Source organism: Octodon degus, unplaced genomic scaffold (genome assembly GCF_000260255.1).
Source record: "Octodon degus isolate 3935 unplaced genomic scaffold, OctDeg1.0 scaffold00034, whole genome shotgun sequence".
Lineage (NCBI taxonomy): Eukaryota > Metazoa > Chordata > Mammalia > Rodentia > Octodontidae > Octodon > Octodon degus.
In genome coordinates, this window is record NW_004524610.1 from 431,880 (window position 1) to 445,692 (window position 13,813).

At 45.0% G+C, this 13,813-nt stretch overlaps 1 protein-coding gene across 1 annotated transcript in view; it reads left to right on the top strand.

Annotated features, from left to right (window-relative positions):
- Window positions 1-13,813, top strand: part of Rfx6 (regulatory factor X6) — a 22,036-nt gene that overhangs the window by 6,392 nt on the left and 1,831 nt on the right. Inside the window, exons 5-12 of the mRNA XM_023714285.1 lie at window positions 2,586-2,745; window positions 3,610-3,754; window positions 4,866-4,975; window positions 5,665-5,782; window positions 7,905-8,027; window positions 8,597-8,803; window positions 10,415-10,924; window positions 11,732-11,944. Of these exons, the coding sequence (XP_023570053.1) occupies window positions 2,586-2,745; window positions 3,610-3,754; window positions 4,866-4,975; window positions 5,665-5,782; window positions 7,905-8,027; window positions 8,597-8,803; window positions 10,415-10,924; window positions 11,732-11,944 (1,586 nt within the window). The remainder of the gene's footprint in view (window positions 1-2,585; window positions 2,746-3,609; window positions 3,755-4,865; window positions 4,976-5,664; window positions 5,783-7,904; window positions 8,028-8,596; window positions 8,804-10,414; window positions 10,925-11,731; window positions 11,945-13,813) is intronic.

Here is a 13,813-nt window from a genome sequence, read left to right on the forward strand (position 1 = left end):
GTGCGTCCGAGGGCGTCACGGGGTTTCCCCCGGTTGTGTGTGTCCGAGGGCATCAGGGGTTTCCCCCGGTGCGTGCATCCGAGGGCGTCAGGGGTTTCCCCCAGTTGTGTGCGTCCGAGGGCGTCACGGGGTTTCCCCCGGTTGTGTGTGTCCGAGGGCGTCAGGGGGTTTCCCCCAGTGCGTGCATCCGAGGGCGTCAGGGGGTTTCCCCCGGTGCGTGCATCCGAGGGCGTCAGGGGGTTTCCCCCAGTGTGTGCATCCGAGGGCGTCACGGGGTTTCCCCCGGTTGTGTGTGTCCGAGGGCGTCACGGGGTTTCCCCCGGTTGTGTGTGTCCGAGGGCGTCAGGGGTTTCCCCCGGTGCGTGCGTCCGAGGGCGTCACGGGGTTTCCCCCGGTTGTGTGCGTCCGAGGGCGTCACGGGGTTTCCCCGGTGCGTGCGTCCGAGGGCGTCAGGGGTTTCCCCCGGTTGTGTGCGTCCGAGGGCGTCAGGGGTTTCACCTTGTGCTTACAGTCAAGGACAGCTTTAGGCAACAATCCACCATTCATTTATCAAAAGGAATGTTTCTCTACTTGACAGCTGGAGGGGTGCCCCTAGATTTGTTTATTAAAGTTCTCATATTGAACCTTAATAAACAAAAGGAGGGGGTTAAAAACTTGAAATCCCTTTAAATTTAACACTTGATGAAGTAAAAAATCAGAATTTATTGACCTGCAAGGTAATGAAAATATTTTTCAAGGAAAACTAGCTGAAGACAAGTTAAGTTGATTTATGGAAAATACCACAATAATTAGTTAAAGCTACAATAAAATTTATTATATATTTGCTATTAACTATAACGTTAATTGTAAAATTAGAAAGTGAAGTAATGAAAGTACTATCTTCTTTTAACAAAGAAATCAATTTCAAAGACTTCATTGAAATGATACCTAAAGATTTTCACAAGGTCCCTTCCAATTTAAGAATAAAAGAAACCTGGAAAAGAATCAGATTTTCCCTTGAAAGCAAAGTCTAATGAAATAATGAAAGTTATTTTAGCATGGGAGGCACATAAATCCATTTAGGATGTGGTTGGTGCTCAATAAATAATGTTGACTGATCAAACAAATTTTGTTTTGGATGTATCTTCCTCCAGATTGTTAGACTTATGTAGCATCCTTGCTAATGGTCTGTTAGCAGGGTCTGTCGTGGCCCCGAGGAGTGAATGCAGGGCCTTGCTTGGCTCTGCACTGCATCCCCAGTGTCCCCCAGCTCAGGGGCAGGATCACGCTAGGACCCTGAATTGCACAGGCTAGACTCGGCTGTGACCCTCTCGCCTCAGACCCCTACAGTGCTTGCATTATAAGCGTGTGCCCTCACTTCGCAGTAAGCCTTTTAATATCAACATTTAATCTGTACTCCGAATCGGGTACATCTGTGTCCCAGAAAAGTGCTTGTACTGACTTCAATATGGCACCTGACACTTAAGCTAGACCGAGCAGCTGATGCGTACTGAGCACAGCCCGTGCTTGTCATCTTCACTTGACACCTGTGAGAAGCCCAACACGCTCTTCTGGAGAAAGAGGACATAGGCAAGTGCACTTAAAATGCCTTTCAGTCTCAGCACGTTCTCAGCATCTTGGATTACAGCATGAGTTCTTTCTAGGAATATCTGCAAATAGACAGATTTTAAAGCGGAACTGCAGGATACAAGTTATATTTCAAGAGCATTTCCACGTCAATAAATATAGATCAGTGTTATTTTTTAAGTGCTAGCATAAATTCCCAGCATACAGAGAACAGTGCCCTTTAACCAATTCTTTTTCACTAAGTAATTGGACTTAAAATAAATACAACCTGTCATCTTATCTTAAAGTAGCTATTCTGAGCCCAGATCCTCACACCAGGAGCCTGCCCCACCTCCCAGTCACCACCCAGAAGGCAGCTCAGCGCAGAAGCAGAGCTGGACTCGGGCTCAGTGTTGTCGTTCTCTTCTTCCTGCTGCGTCGATGCCCCAGACAGACACCACTCGAATGTGCTTAGGTCTGTCTTGCTGGGGGAAGATATGAGGATTTTGGATGTTCTCGTAATACACACAAGACAGCATGTGGCACCTCCTAAGTTGGTGCTACTTAGTGCACTTGTGGCAGTTCACTGTTATATTTGGATTGTGAGATGTTACTAAAACTAATCTGAAGCACATGAGGTGTTACTGCCCCACTGAGTTGTCTCCCCGATGTACCATCACGTGCCCACTTACTCCTCCTAAAAACATATTTCATAGAAAATGATTGCATCATGAGTTAAGATGAATGAAGTAAGTATCATTTACCAACTGTGCTCTGCATGTGTAGGCCTTTCCCTGGGCATTTTCCAGGAATTATCTCATAAGCGCCCCACAATAATCCAGTGCCAGACCCCAATTGTATTCCCACTTAAAGGATGAGGAAATGGAGTATTCTGAGGACGAGGAGAAGCGGTGGGCAGGCTGCCCTGCTCGCCTCACGCTGGGCCTTTGGCAGCCCAGAGCGGTGGCGCGTCTGTGTCACTGCGCTGACTCAGAGTGCTTGTGGGCAACAGGAGCATTAACATGTACTTTTCTCTGCAGCCTATTAGCAGACATAAGAAATTTTGCTAAAAATTGGGAACAGTGGGTAGTTTCATCCTTGGAAAATTTGCCGGAAGCCCTCACTAACAAGAAAATACCCATCGTGCGGAGATTTGTGTCTTCCCTGAAACGACAGACGTCTTTCTTACATCTGGCTCAGGTATGTGGAGAGTATTTAAGCTGAGAATGTTTATTACCAAATCAAAAATAAACCTGATACTGACCAGGGTGAGGAACTCTCACAGATAGAAGGAAGTCAGGTAGGAAACAGCACAGCACATGTGGGATTTAGGGTGAGGAGCAGAACTGAAGCAGGGCGCTCTGGGACAGCTGAGGAAGCTGCAGTCACTTCTGCCGCTAAGATCACTGTGTGGAGGTGAGCTGCCTGCTTCTGCTAGTACCGTGCAGGGCTCACGCTAGGGAATAGGAAGCCGGACCGGGCTGTGCGGAAATGCTCTGCTCTGTTTTCAACCTTTCTCTTATTCAAAGTTCTTTCAAAATAAAAATTAAAAAAAATCTCAGTTCTATAAAAATGTAAAACATTTATTTACTGAATACAACTTGGGGCACGAGCATTAAGACTGTGAGGAGGGCACACTCGTGGCGCGTGGTGCTGGCAAGCCCGCAGGCTGGGGTGCCTTGGGGTGAGGTCGGCTCTCGCGGGGGACCAGCAGCCCTGGAGTGAGGGATCACGTGGCGTGCTCAGTACATTTCGGCCTCTCCAGATGATTACTTGTTTTATAAGTGTTTAGTCCCTAAATTCTAAAACCATAAGCTAGGAATATTTCTATACTATATATATATATATTTGATCTTTATTTTGTGGCACTAGCCAAAATGGACTAATTTTCATTTTCTAAACTCCAAAATGAATTTTCAAACTGTTAATAAAGATGATCATGAATCTTATTTGCTGCCTTTAATTTTCCCCAAGAGACTGTTTTCCTCGAAGTAAAGGCTTTCCTCTGGATACATACACTGTGCCATGATTCAGGGTAGCGTGGTTTTTGCTTTCTCTGTGCAGATTGCCAGGCCAGCTCTCTTCGACCAGCATGTTGTGAATTCTATGGTGTCTGATATTGAAAAGGTTGACTTGAGTAGCATTGGCTCGCAAGCTCTTCTTACCATCCCGGGCAGTGCAGACACTGACTCTGACATCTACAGTGAGCGTAAGTCCATTCTCCTCACTAAGGGTGAGTTTTCTGCCTTTGGCACTGGACAGCTCTTCTGCCCTGCCTCACTTCCCTGCCTTCTGCCCACTGCGGACCAGAGCTGACCTCCCACAGAGAAAGAAGGCAGTCGCCAGACACTGCCAGATGTCCCTAGGTCGGAAGAGCAGATCTGTTTGAGAAACTCTGTTTGTAGAAGCATTTTTAACTAAAAAATATTGTTCTCTGTTTAAAAACATTTGTACTTATTGGGGAAAACTTGAAAAGGATAAAAAATATTAAATCAAAAACCCCTATGAGCCCATTTCCTGGAAATAGCCAGAATAGAAATAATGAACAAACCACTGACCCACTCTAGGTCTTGTGGCTTTTCTTCCTGGTCTGCATCAAGCACACACACGTGCACACATGCCGCCCTGGGCTTCTTGCAGTGTGTCCTGTGCACCCAAACGACACCTTGAGGTGAGCTGTCGGCGGCGGAGGCTCTCCGTGGGCTGGGCTGTTGGGCAGGTTGCGGAGTCCTGCCATAACCAGACAGCTAGGCGTGGCTTCCAAGGACAGCACCCCACAAGTGTGCTCCCCTCTTTCTGAACACCCAAAACATCGGCTGCTCTGCAGCTCTGCGCACAGTGGCCTACTTGTTCTGCATGGACCGCCCAGCCTCTCTTTTTGTTTCTTAATATACAACCTATTACCTTAAAAGAGTCAATAAACCTCAAAGTCTTCAAAAAAGTGATAATCCAAAACTGCCCTTTTATATTTTATGATAGAGACTTATTCAGGTAATGGCTTAAGCCTGCAGTGCAGAATTTAATTTGCTAAAGATAAGAGATCTTTCAGAAAGCAGGAAGTGAACACAGTCTGCTTCATCGATTGGCTGTCAGCTGATTAAAATGCATAATAAACTATCAGTGTACTCTAGTGTATATAGGGATATATATCCTATATTTCAATATATATCAAGGTAGATGCACTTAGAGTTACAATTTGAAGAGCATAATATTAAGCATTTTCTGTTTTGTACTGTCAATAATTCATAGTTGTACATTTTTGCTTGGGTTCAAAGTGGGTGCAATACTCTGCTCTCTCCCCTCCCCTTGGGATATGGCAGGTGATTCCATCACTGTGTTCCAAGAACTGAAGGACCTCCTGAAGAAGAACGCCACGGTGGAGGCCTTCATCGAATGGCTGGACTCTGTGGTGGAACAGAGAGTGATTAAGGTACCTTTTCATGACAGTTCAGAAGGTAAACTTTTGGTTCAGAGTTAATGCTATAAGGCCAGGGATATAGTTCAGTGGCGTAAGCACCTGCCTGGTAAGTGCAAGGCCCTGAGTTTGATCGCTGGTGAAAAAAGAAAAAAAGAAAGAGTACATGCTACATTGGTCATGATTTCTTGCCTGCTGTGCGAAAGGTGGATGGGTATGTCTATAAATGCTTTGGAAATACTTCGTAGCCTTACAAATAAGACAGCCCACATATCAAACTAGCACTATGAACAGTCTGAGAGTATGGGTATGGAGTTTATTTTGTTTTTTATTTCTTAAACCAGAGCTACAAGGTACTGCTCCTTCCAGTAAAGTTCCTTTCAACACAGTCACACCCGAGCAACACTTTGATCTTTCTGTTCTAAGTTCTACCTAAAAAATTAAAAGATACAAATATTTTGTAAATTATTTCATTTGTTTAGTAAGAATAAATGAAGAAACAAAGCTATAGGGAATAAACCCTGTTACCCTTAAAGTGACAACAAAGAGAAACTAAAATTCATGCTCTTTGACAGGTCATTTTATTTGGCCACACAAACTGTGCGCCATCTGTTTTCAGTCCGACTACTTTATGCTTTAGCATAGGATGCATGTAGAAATTACACGACAGATTTTATAGTTTCATTTTGTTCCTTTATTTTTAGACCAGCAAACAAAATGGAAGATCATTTAAAAAGAGAGCTCAAGACTTTCTGCTGAAGTGGAGCTTTTTTGGAGCTCGAGTGATGCATAATCTCACCTTGAACAACGCGTCAAGTTTCGGTATCTTATGTGCTTTATGAAAATCTTCTCATGCAAATTTTATCATTCTTCCTTGGTCAATCATCCATGCATTTTAAAGCATATTACATCATTATTTCTCCAGCTGCATCTGAATATTCGGCCAGCAGAAAAGAGTAGCTATGAGCCTGGGGCTTAGAATTAGACAGCACGGGGGATAAATCCTAGCACTGCTTCTTTCTATCTGTGGCTTTACCCAAGCCAGTCTGGTGAGATTATTCTCACCCTAAAATTGGGTAGTCCTTTAATGAGAAGGGTGTAAGAACATACTGCCTACCATTCAGTATATGTTGAATGACTAGCACCCATTGTTCCATTCCATTAGTACTTGAATAAATTTTCTTTGCCAAACAAGCAAACAAACTTAAGGCAATGTTTTCCAAAGTTCTTACTGTAATATGGAAAACGTCTTCTTCTTTTCCTGGTACCCATGTAGTTTCACCCCAGGAATCAAAAATCAGATTTGAATGTTCATTCTGATAAGTTTCTGGACCATCTTTTCTTATCTGTATGTCTTCTAAAATTGATTGGTCAAATTAACTATTCCAAAAATTGAATACCTCTTTTTCTAAATTTTTTGTAGTTTGTAGTTATAATGCTAAATTTTAAGGCAAAAACTCTGCATTTAATAATTACATTTCAATAAATCTTCATGTTAATGAAGAACTTACAATTATTTTTTAATAATTTTATTAGAAACAAATAGCAATGAGACAGTTTCAAAACCGATTAGTAGGACAGTTTCGATAATTAATACGTTGCATATTGTTGTCTTCTTAAGTGGTTATTCATAGTACAAGATGCAAACATGATATCCTGTCCGAACACTTTTTTTTTTTCCAAACACTTTTGGTACAAATCTTTCTTTTCATTTGTATTAAGAGAAAGTAGTCATATATCTATACTAACTATTTTGCATATACAGATAAAAAGTGGCCCTTTATTTGTAGCCCCTTTTTTTGTTTAGTTTTGTCAGAGAAGGGTATTCCATTGCCACTTACATATTGTAGGTGTGTGAACTCAAAAAAATAATCCAATATAGTCCAGTAGTCCAAAATAGTAGTGGGTTATCCATCAGACTGGCAATGCCAGAAGTTGTTGACTTGAGCCTTTTACAGCTCAGCATATTAATATAGCTTTACTTTTTATACTTCATTTTTACACTTTTGTGCTGGATGGTTTAGACCAATAGAAAGCAAGACCTATATAACAAGAAATGTAACTTTTATATCTGACAAGGTCAGTCAAATCCCCTCAGGATTTTATTTTTTATTTATTTTTCCCCCCTCAGGATTTACCCTGAAACCCTGTACTGCAGTTTGTAGATCCTTTGTCAGTGTCAGCCACGTGGATGAGTCATGGTCATTACTTGACCAATTTAAGAGCTTACAATTAGTTACATTTTCTTTAATGTTCACTGGAATTGAATAAAATCAATAGACTTATATTGAGGGTCAAACAAAATATATTGAATTTACTATTTGAAATATACTTGCCAATGTTTGAAGTTTCTTAAAATATATAGCACTGAAATGACTTTATTATGAAAGAAGAATTTTGTTGAGAAATTTGTGGAATAGTTAAAAGAAGTTTCAAGATTTTTACCATATCTTTCACATGAAAATTAGTCTTTTGCTTTTCGATTTTTAACTCCAAGAGTATTTGTTTCAACCTAGAAAGGCATCTGACAATACCGTCCAGACCATTTGCCATTGTCTAATTGTTTAGTACAAGCAAACAGAGTGGAGCAGAGCAGGGCTCACTCTCCCCAGGCCGGAGCTTATCACACTCCAGTGTTCGCCCTCTTAAAGAGCACAAAGTGCGTCTCACTTTCATCTGTGGTTTCCTTTGATGTAATTAGTGGCCAGAGAGTTGGCAGGACAGTACACAGAGGAGCTGGGCAGGCGGCACACAGAGATTAGGGGCCTCAGTGAAGCATGTTGGTCTTAGCAGGTCATTTAAAGTCCAACAAGTATTTGTTTATTTCAGTTCTCCTTGTAAAGTGTGGCGAGATGGTCACAAAGATAATCTGGTGTCTCCCCTCTCCTCCCTGCACTGCTCCTCCACTTCAACGTCCTCTCTCCTCTCTCCGTCCATGAACAAGGCTCTTTTCATCTGATCCGAATGCTTCTGGATGAATACATTCTCCTGGCCATGGAGACTCAGTTTAACAATGACAAAGAGCAAGAATTACAGAATTTATTAGACAAATATATGAAGAATTCAGGTAACATAAAATAAGAATTATGTTTTCCATATTTTTGTTGAAGCTTAAGTCCAAGAAGTTGTATAAGTGGGTTTATAGTAACTGCAAATTTCCCTTCAAATATGTGGCCGTTGGCATCATACACTGACACTAACAGAATACCTTCCCTCTGTTTATCAGTAGAGTAGTCAGAGGCCTTTACTGGAAACTTGAGGGTTACAAAATTGATTTTTAACTTCAGAGAATTTAGATGCAGTGAGAGAAATGAGTAAAATGACTGGGAAGCACAAACTGTAGTTCAAGGTGATACATGCAGTACAGTGTGCTTACGGTGAGCAGCTTCACAGCCGCACAGAGCAGGACAGCCGCTGACTGGGGGGAACACTCGTACTGTCAAGGCTGCTCCAGAGTGGAGTGTGCAGCGCCCTTGGGCCACACTGTTGTGAGCCCAGTGCCGTGGCCAGGACCACAGCTCTGCGCCTCCTCTGCCACAGGAAGCGTTGCTTAGGGATTTCCAGATTAGTCACTCTACCAGTCAATGAGGAATATGAGAATAATCCCAGCTTTCTTGCTTCGAAAACTCTTTCCAGATGCAAGTAAAGCCACCTTCTCTGCTTCCCCGAGCTCCTGCTTCCTGGCTAACCGCAATAAAGGGAGCTCAGTGTCCAGTGAGGCAGTGAAGAATGAAAGCCACGTGGCAACAGCCTGCCTCCCTCTGCCCGCTGGCCAGGCTGCAGGCCTGGGCCCTGCCTCGCATGCCTTCCCTGCTGGGGGCCCAGAGAGCATGCAGCTCACAGGTCAGCACAGCCCTCGGCTGCTCTTTCATTATTCTTAAGCACCTAGCCCCAAAGAAGAGTTATTTTAACAAATTTATAATATTTTATAAGATTTATAATGTTTAGTTCAAATTGCATAAAATTTAAATATCGTAAATCTTAGAATACTTTTGTGATTTTTTTTCAGCAATTGCATTTTTTTTTTTTTTGGTATGTATTTAGTACAACGTCTACTGGGTCTTACTACACAGATCAGACTTGTAATGATCCTTCCTGTTTTTCAGCTTCCCAAGCGCTGGGATTACAGGCACAACCCACCATGCCCAGTCTCAATCACCATCTCAGCACGCCCTGGGGGTAGGGCTGGCACAGCAGATGGGGGATTGAACTCCCTGCCCCTATGTCTACCTAAGCAGGCGCCTTAATCTACTGAGCTATCTGGCCTGCCCACCATTCATTTTTATTGATGTCATTATTCGTATGGGTCTCATATTTTCATGCTTGATAATTTAGAGATGAGTGGATAGTCCTCTTCATTTAGTGGAAGAAAAAGCTATCTTGGGTCTTGGGTGTGCATAGATCTTTTTGTTATTGTTACTTGTTTTTGTTTTGAGGCAGGATGTTTCTTTATTGCCCAAGCTGGCCTCCACCTCATGTTCCTCCTGCCTCAGCCTCCTGAAAGCTGGGATCCCAGGTGTGCACCGCCACCACACTAAGCTTCTTGATGCACATAAATTCTTTACTATGTTTTGGAGATTAAAAAAAAGGGCTACTTATTGATTTGGAAGAGATTTTTCCTCCTACATAGTGGATTCAACCATCCTAGGATTAACTCTTGCATTAATTTTACCTTGTGGTCTATTGTTCTTTTTGTGTCTAAGTTAGTGGCTTGGATGAGCTACTAGGGAACATCTCAGCTCTGTTCACTGCCTATGTCTTCTTACATCCTCTTACACAGATTGACTCACTGGGCACACAGAAGCTTAAGTCTAGAAGGCCTTGTATTTTGGTGGCCCAGTGGCACCGACAGAAGAGGGGTATTTCACCCACTCGTCAGTGGGCTGTCACATCTGAGACCACTTTGACAGCGACTACTTTCCTTTCATCCCAAAGACCAAGCCGTCTCATAGCTTGTGTCTTGGCTGAGGAGTAGGAGTGCCAGAGCTGGGTTCCTGGGGTGATTCGGCCTGTTCTCACAGCTGAAGCCTGACGCTCCCTGCCTCCTCCTTGGTCACTCACCCGTGACACCACTGCTGGATCCAGACCTGTGCTGCACATGTCTTCAAATCTGATGCTCAGTGTTCCTGGCTTTTTGTGTGTGTCCCGCTCAGCCTGCTCTGGGGCAGGGCTGGAACGGCATGTGGTGCTGAGGATCAAACCACAGTCCCTGCGCTTGCCTAAGCTTGTATAAGCAGGCGCTTTTGACCACTGAGCTATCCCGCCAGCCTAAAGAGGGCTCAGAGCTCAGATCATCCAGGTTGGATGATCTTTTTTTTAATTCCTGTTATTTTTGGAGGGTAGAAGTGAGCCAAATTTTTAAAAGGCCGTGTTGATAAAATTTTAAAGACATTTAAAAGATCTGAGTCCGTCCCCTTTACACATCAGAAAGTGAATGCTCTGGCACTTTTGCAGGTCAAATGGAGCTTTCGCAGAGCAGTGGCCCCTTGATGACACCACCCGTCTCCCCAGCCATGGCCAGCCGAGGAAGCGTCATTAACCAAGGGCCGATGGCAGAGAGGCCCCCAAGTGTGGGCGCTGTGCTCCCCGTCACCTCTCACTGTTCGGCGTACCCGGAGTGCATTTACCCTTCTCTGTCCCAGGCTACCCATGACTTCTACGGGGCCAACTCCAGCTACCAGACTGTGTTCAGGGCCCAGCCCCATGCCTCCTCAGGACTCCACCCCCGCGCAGAGCACGGCCGGTACATGGTGTGGACAGAGCAGCAGCTGTCCCGAGACTTCTTCAGCAGCAGCTGTGCTGGGTCTCCCTACAGTCCTCGGCCACCCTCCAGCTACGGGCTGTCCCCACATGGCCAGGAGTCACACAGCATGCAGTTTGTCAACACAGGAAGCTTCAACCTCTTGGGCAGTTCGGGGACTGCCAGCTGCCAGGGAGTGGCCCTGCCTTCTAATTCACCCAATGGTATGAGAGTCTAAAGAACCCTCTTGACTTTTGAGACGGCAAAAGGGCAAACTCAGACCCTAAGCTGTACCTCTGCCCAGGAAGGTGTCCCCAGATGAGGTTTCCAAAGATCATGGAATCTTGTATATTTGGGGCTGATTTCTCCTACCTGCAAACAGGTTTCCTAAGGCTTATGACAAATTTTCCCTTAAAAATGTCATACATGATAAAAGTCAAACAAAAGATCTGTGTCAGATCATACACTTGAGACCAATCTTAGGAGGTCCAGGAGTGTTCTTTCCTTTAAAAATATTTTTAGTGGAGCATGTCTCTTTTTGAGACCTATAAACAGATTTTAAAGAGTGGCACAAAGGCAGTGCCCCTTGTCAGGCCCGTGGGAGCTGGGTAGCACTGGAGCTGGAGGGGCCATAGGCTGAGCGCCCGGAGCAGGCCGGCCCCTGTGCTCTGAGGGCCTGTCCTTCTCCCACAAACAGGAACCTGAAAGTCCTGCAGGAGTTGAGAGGCAGTGTAATGCGAGGTGTCAGGAGTTTTTCTTTCTCTGTAGGCAGACTTTATTTATTCAGATAAGAAAAATACAACAGCTATGTGGTCTGGATCTCAAAATTAGTATGACAACTCCTTTTTAAAAGTACAAGAAGCACAGTAAACTATGACTATATATAAGCACCAATTCAACTCTATTAACCATAGATATAGATGGAATACCCACAGCTTGCTCTCTGTAGGCTCTCTGTGGTCACCCCACCCCGTTTCCTCTCCGGTGCGCTCTGTATCTTTCATGCGCATTCTGCACGTCTGTCGCCCTAGGGTACTATGGAGGCAGCCTCGGCTACCCCGAGCCTCACAGGCTGGGGTCCATGGTGAACCAGCACGTCTCCGTCATCAGCAGTGTGCGCTCTCTCTCTGCCTATGGCGACATCCATGACCCACTTAACCTCTTGGACGACAGCAGCAGGAAGCAGACCAGCTCCTTCTACTCAGACTCGTCCACTCCAGGTGCCTGTCGGACCCCAGCACTAGGTAAATTGTGCCTGTGGTTCTTAAAACCATTTGAAAAAGAAGACCTTAGATATGCAACCCTTGAAGGAATTCTGCAGCTCACAGTAGGTGTGCTGCTAGCACCTCACAAAGTGCCTGCGGTGCAGTAGGAGTTCAGTAAATCAGTGAGTGCAAGGAGTTGAAACTAAATCTAAAGCCAGGCACAGAAGTGCGCACCTGTACATCTGAGCTGAGGTGGGATGGTGGGAAGTTCACAGCTAACATGGTCTACATGGGGAATCCCTGTCTCAAAATAAGAATCGCTTTTTAAAATGGCTATGTATCTATCTCAATTGATTGCCAGACATGTGAGACTGTGGGTTCAATCCTTAATACAACATCTGTGCATATACGCGGTCTCTGATGATCAGTCAGGGTGTTATTACTAGCAACACAAAGCTTTAGGCTGAATCTATGAATAAATTTAGTTTCTAAAGTCATTAAGAAGGTATATTTATTAAGAGTCAAAGCCAAGAGTGAATGTTTCCAAGAGACGTTTGGAGTCCTTCCCTGGAATTGATTTTAGACCAGTGTAAGTACGGTATTGAGACTCAGCCAGGACACGCGGGCTGGGAGACGCCTTTCTCTCTGCTCACTGGGTGTACCTTTCCAGTAAGCAGCTGGGAGTGCTTGGCCCCTTCATGAGATCACAGGAGCTCCCCGCACAGCCCCAGAGCTCATCTCCCGCTATCTGCAAACATTCACTGCTTCTAGGTTACTCTAACGAAGCAGAAAATTCCACTTCAGGAGGCTCCTCAGCCTGAGACTATGATGTGCTAGGTTGCTGTTGTTACTATTAGCTCTGTTTACTTGTCAGATAATGGAAATTGATGGACACCAGCTGAGAGGAGGGAGGATTCTGAGCTTTGTAGAAGGAGAGAATCAGTAGGATCAGGAGAATCAGGGGCTTCCTTCACTTGCAGAGCCCATTTTCCAGGGACAGACAGTGGGAGGGCAGCCACCACACACTGGGGAAGCTGAGCTGACAGCCAGGAGTGGCACCGCTGTGCAAGCCCCTAGTCCAGGCAGAATGGTATGGGGCTGATAAGGCCACCACTCCTGAGGAAGCTTCCTTTGTTTAGGGAAGAGGAGGGCAAGGGTGCATCGTCAGGGAGGTTCCAGGTTCTCTGAGCTGACTGGGCAGTGTGAAGTGGTGGCCAGGGATGGAAACACTGCTCTGTGCAGGGTGGGTGGAGAGGGACCCTGGGCAGAGGTGCTTGGCTCAGCAGGTGTGCAGGGAACAGTGAGGTGGGCACCTGCCAATGGGGCTGAGGGTGCAGGAGACGCGGAGAGAGCTTCTGAATGGGAATAACTTTGGTAGTGTGTGGGGCAGAAGAAAGCCAGTATGGCTTGGACGTTTTGGGAAAGGAGACAGTGGAACAATGTGACTCACAAAGCAGAGCTCACTCTTGTGCAGCAAATAGTGTGAACATTTAGGACTTCCAGTGATGCACAACCCTCAGTGGCACATGTGCCGTAGGTTTGTGAGCAGTGGTGAGGGGTTCATAACCAAGGGAAAAGGAATTAGATTTGTTCCAGGTGTAGGAAGTCCCTGCAGAATTAGAAAAGTGTGAAGTCAGCTCAACTACAAGGTCACCCTGGGTGCTCCTTGCAGGATGAAGAGTGAGGCAAAGCTGAGAATAACCAGGCCAGTTAGGAAGGGGCTGTGTTGGTCCAGGTGAGAGAAGAGGATGGCGCACAGGAAGGAAGAGGCACCTGGCAGGATAGAGTTGTGATGGCAGAACTTACGATGATCAAGGACTAACTAATCAAGAGAGGGAAAGGAGATGAGCTAGGAAACATGACAATGTTAAGCCATGCAGTTATATGTAAAAGATGAGCAAGGCAATG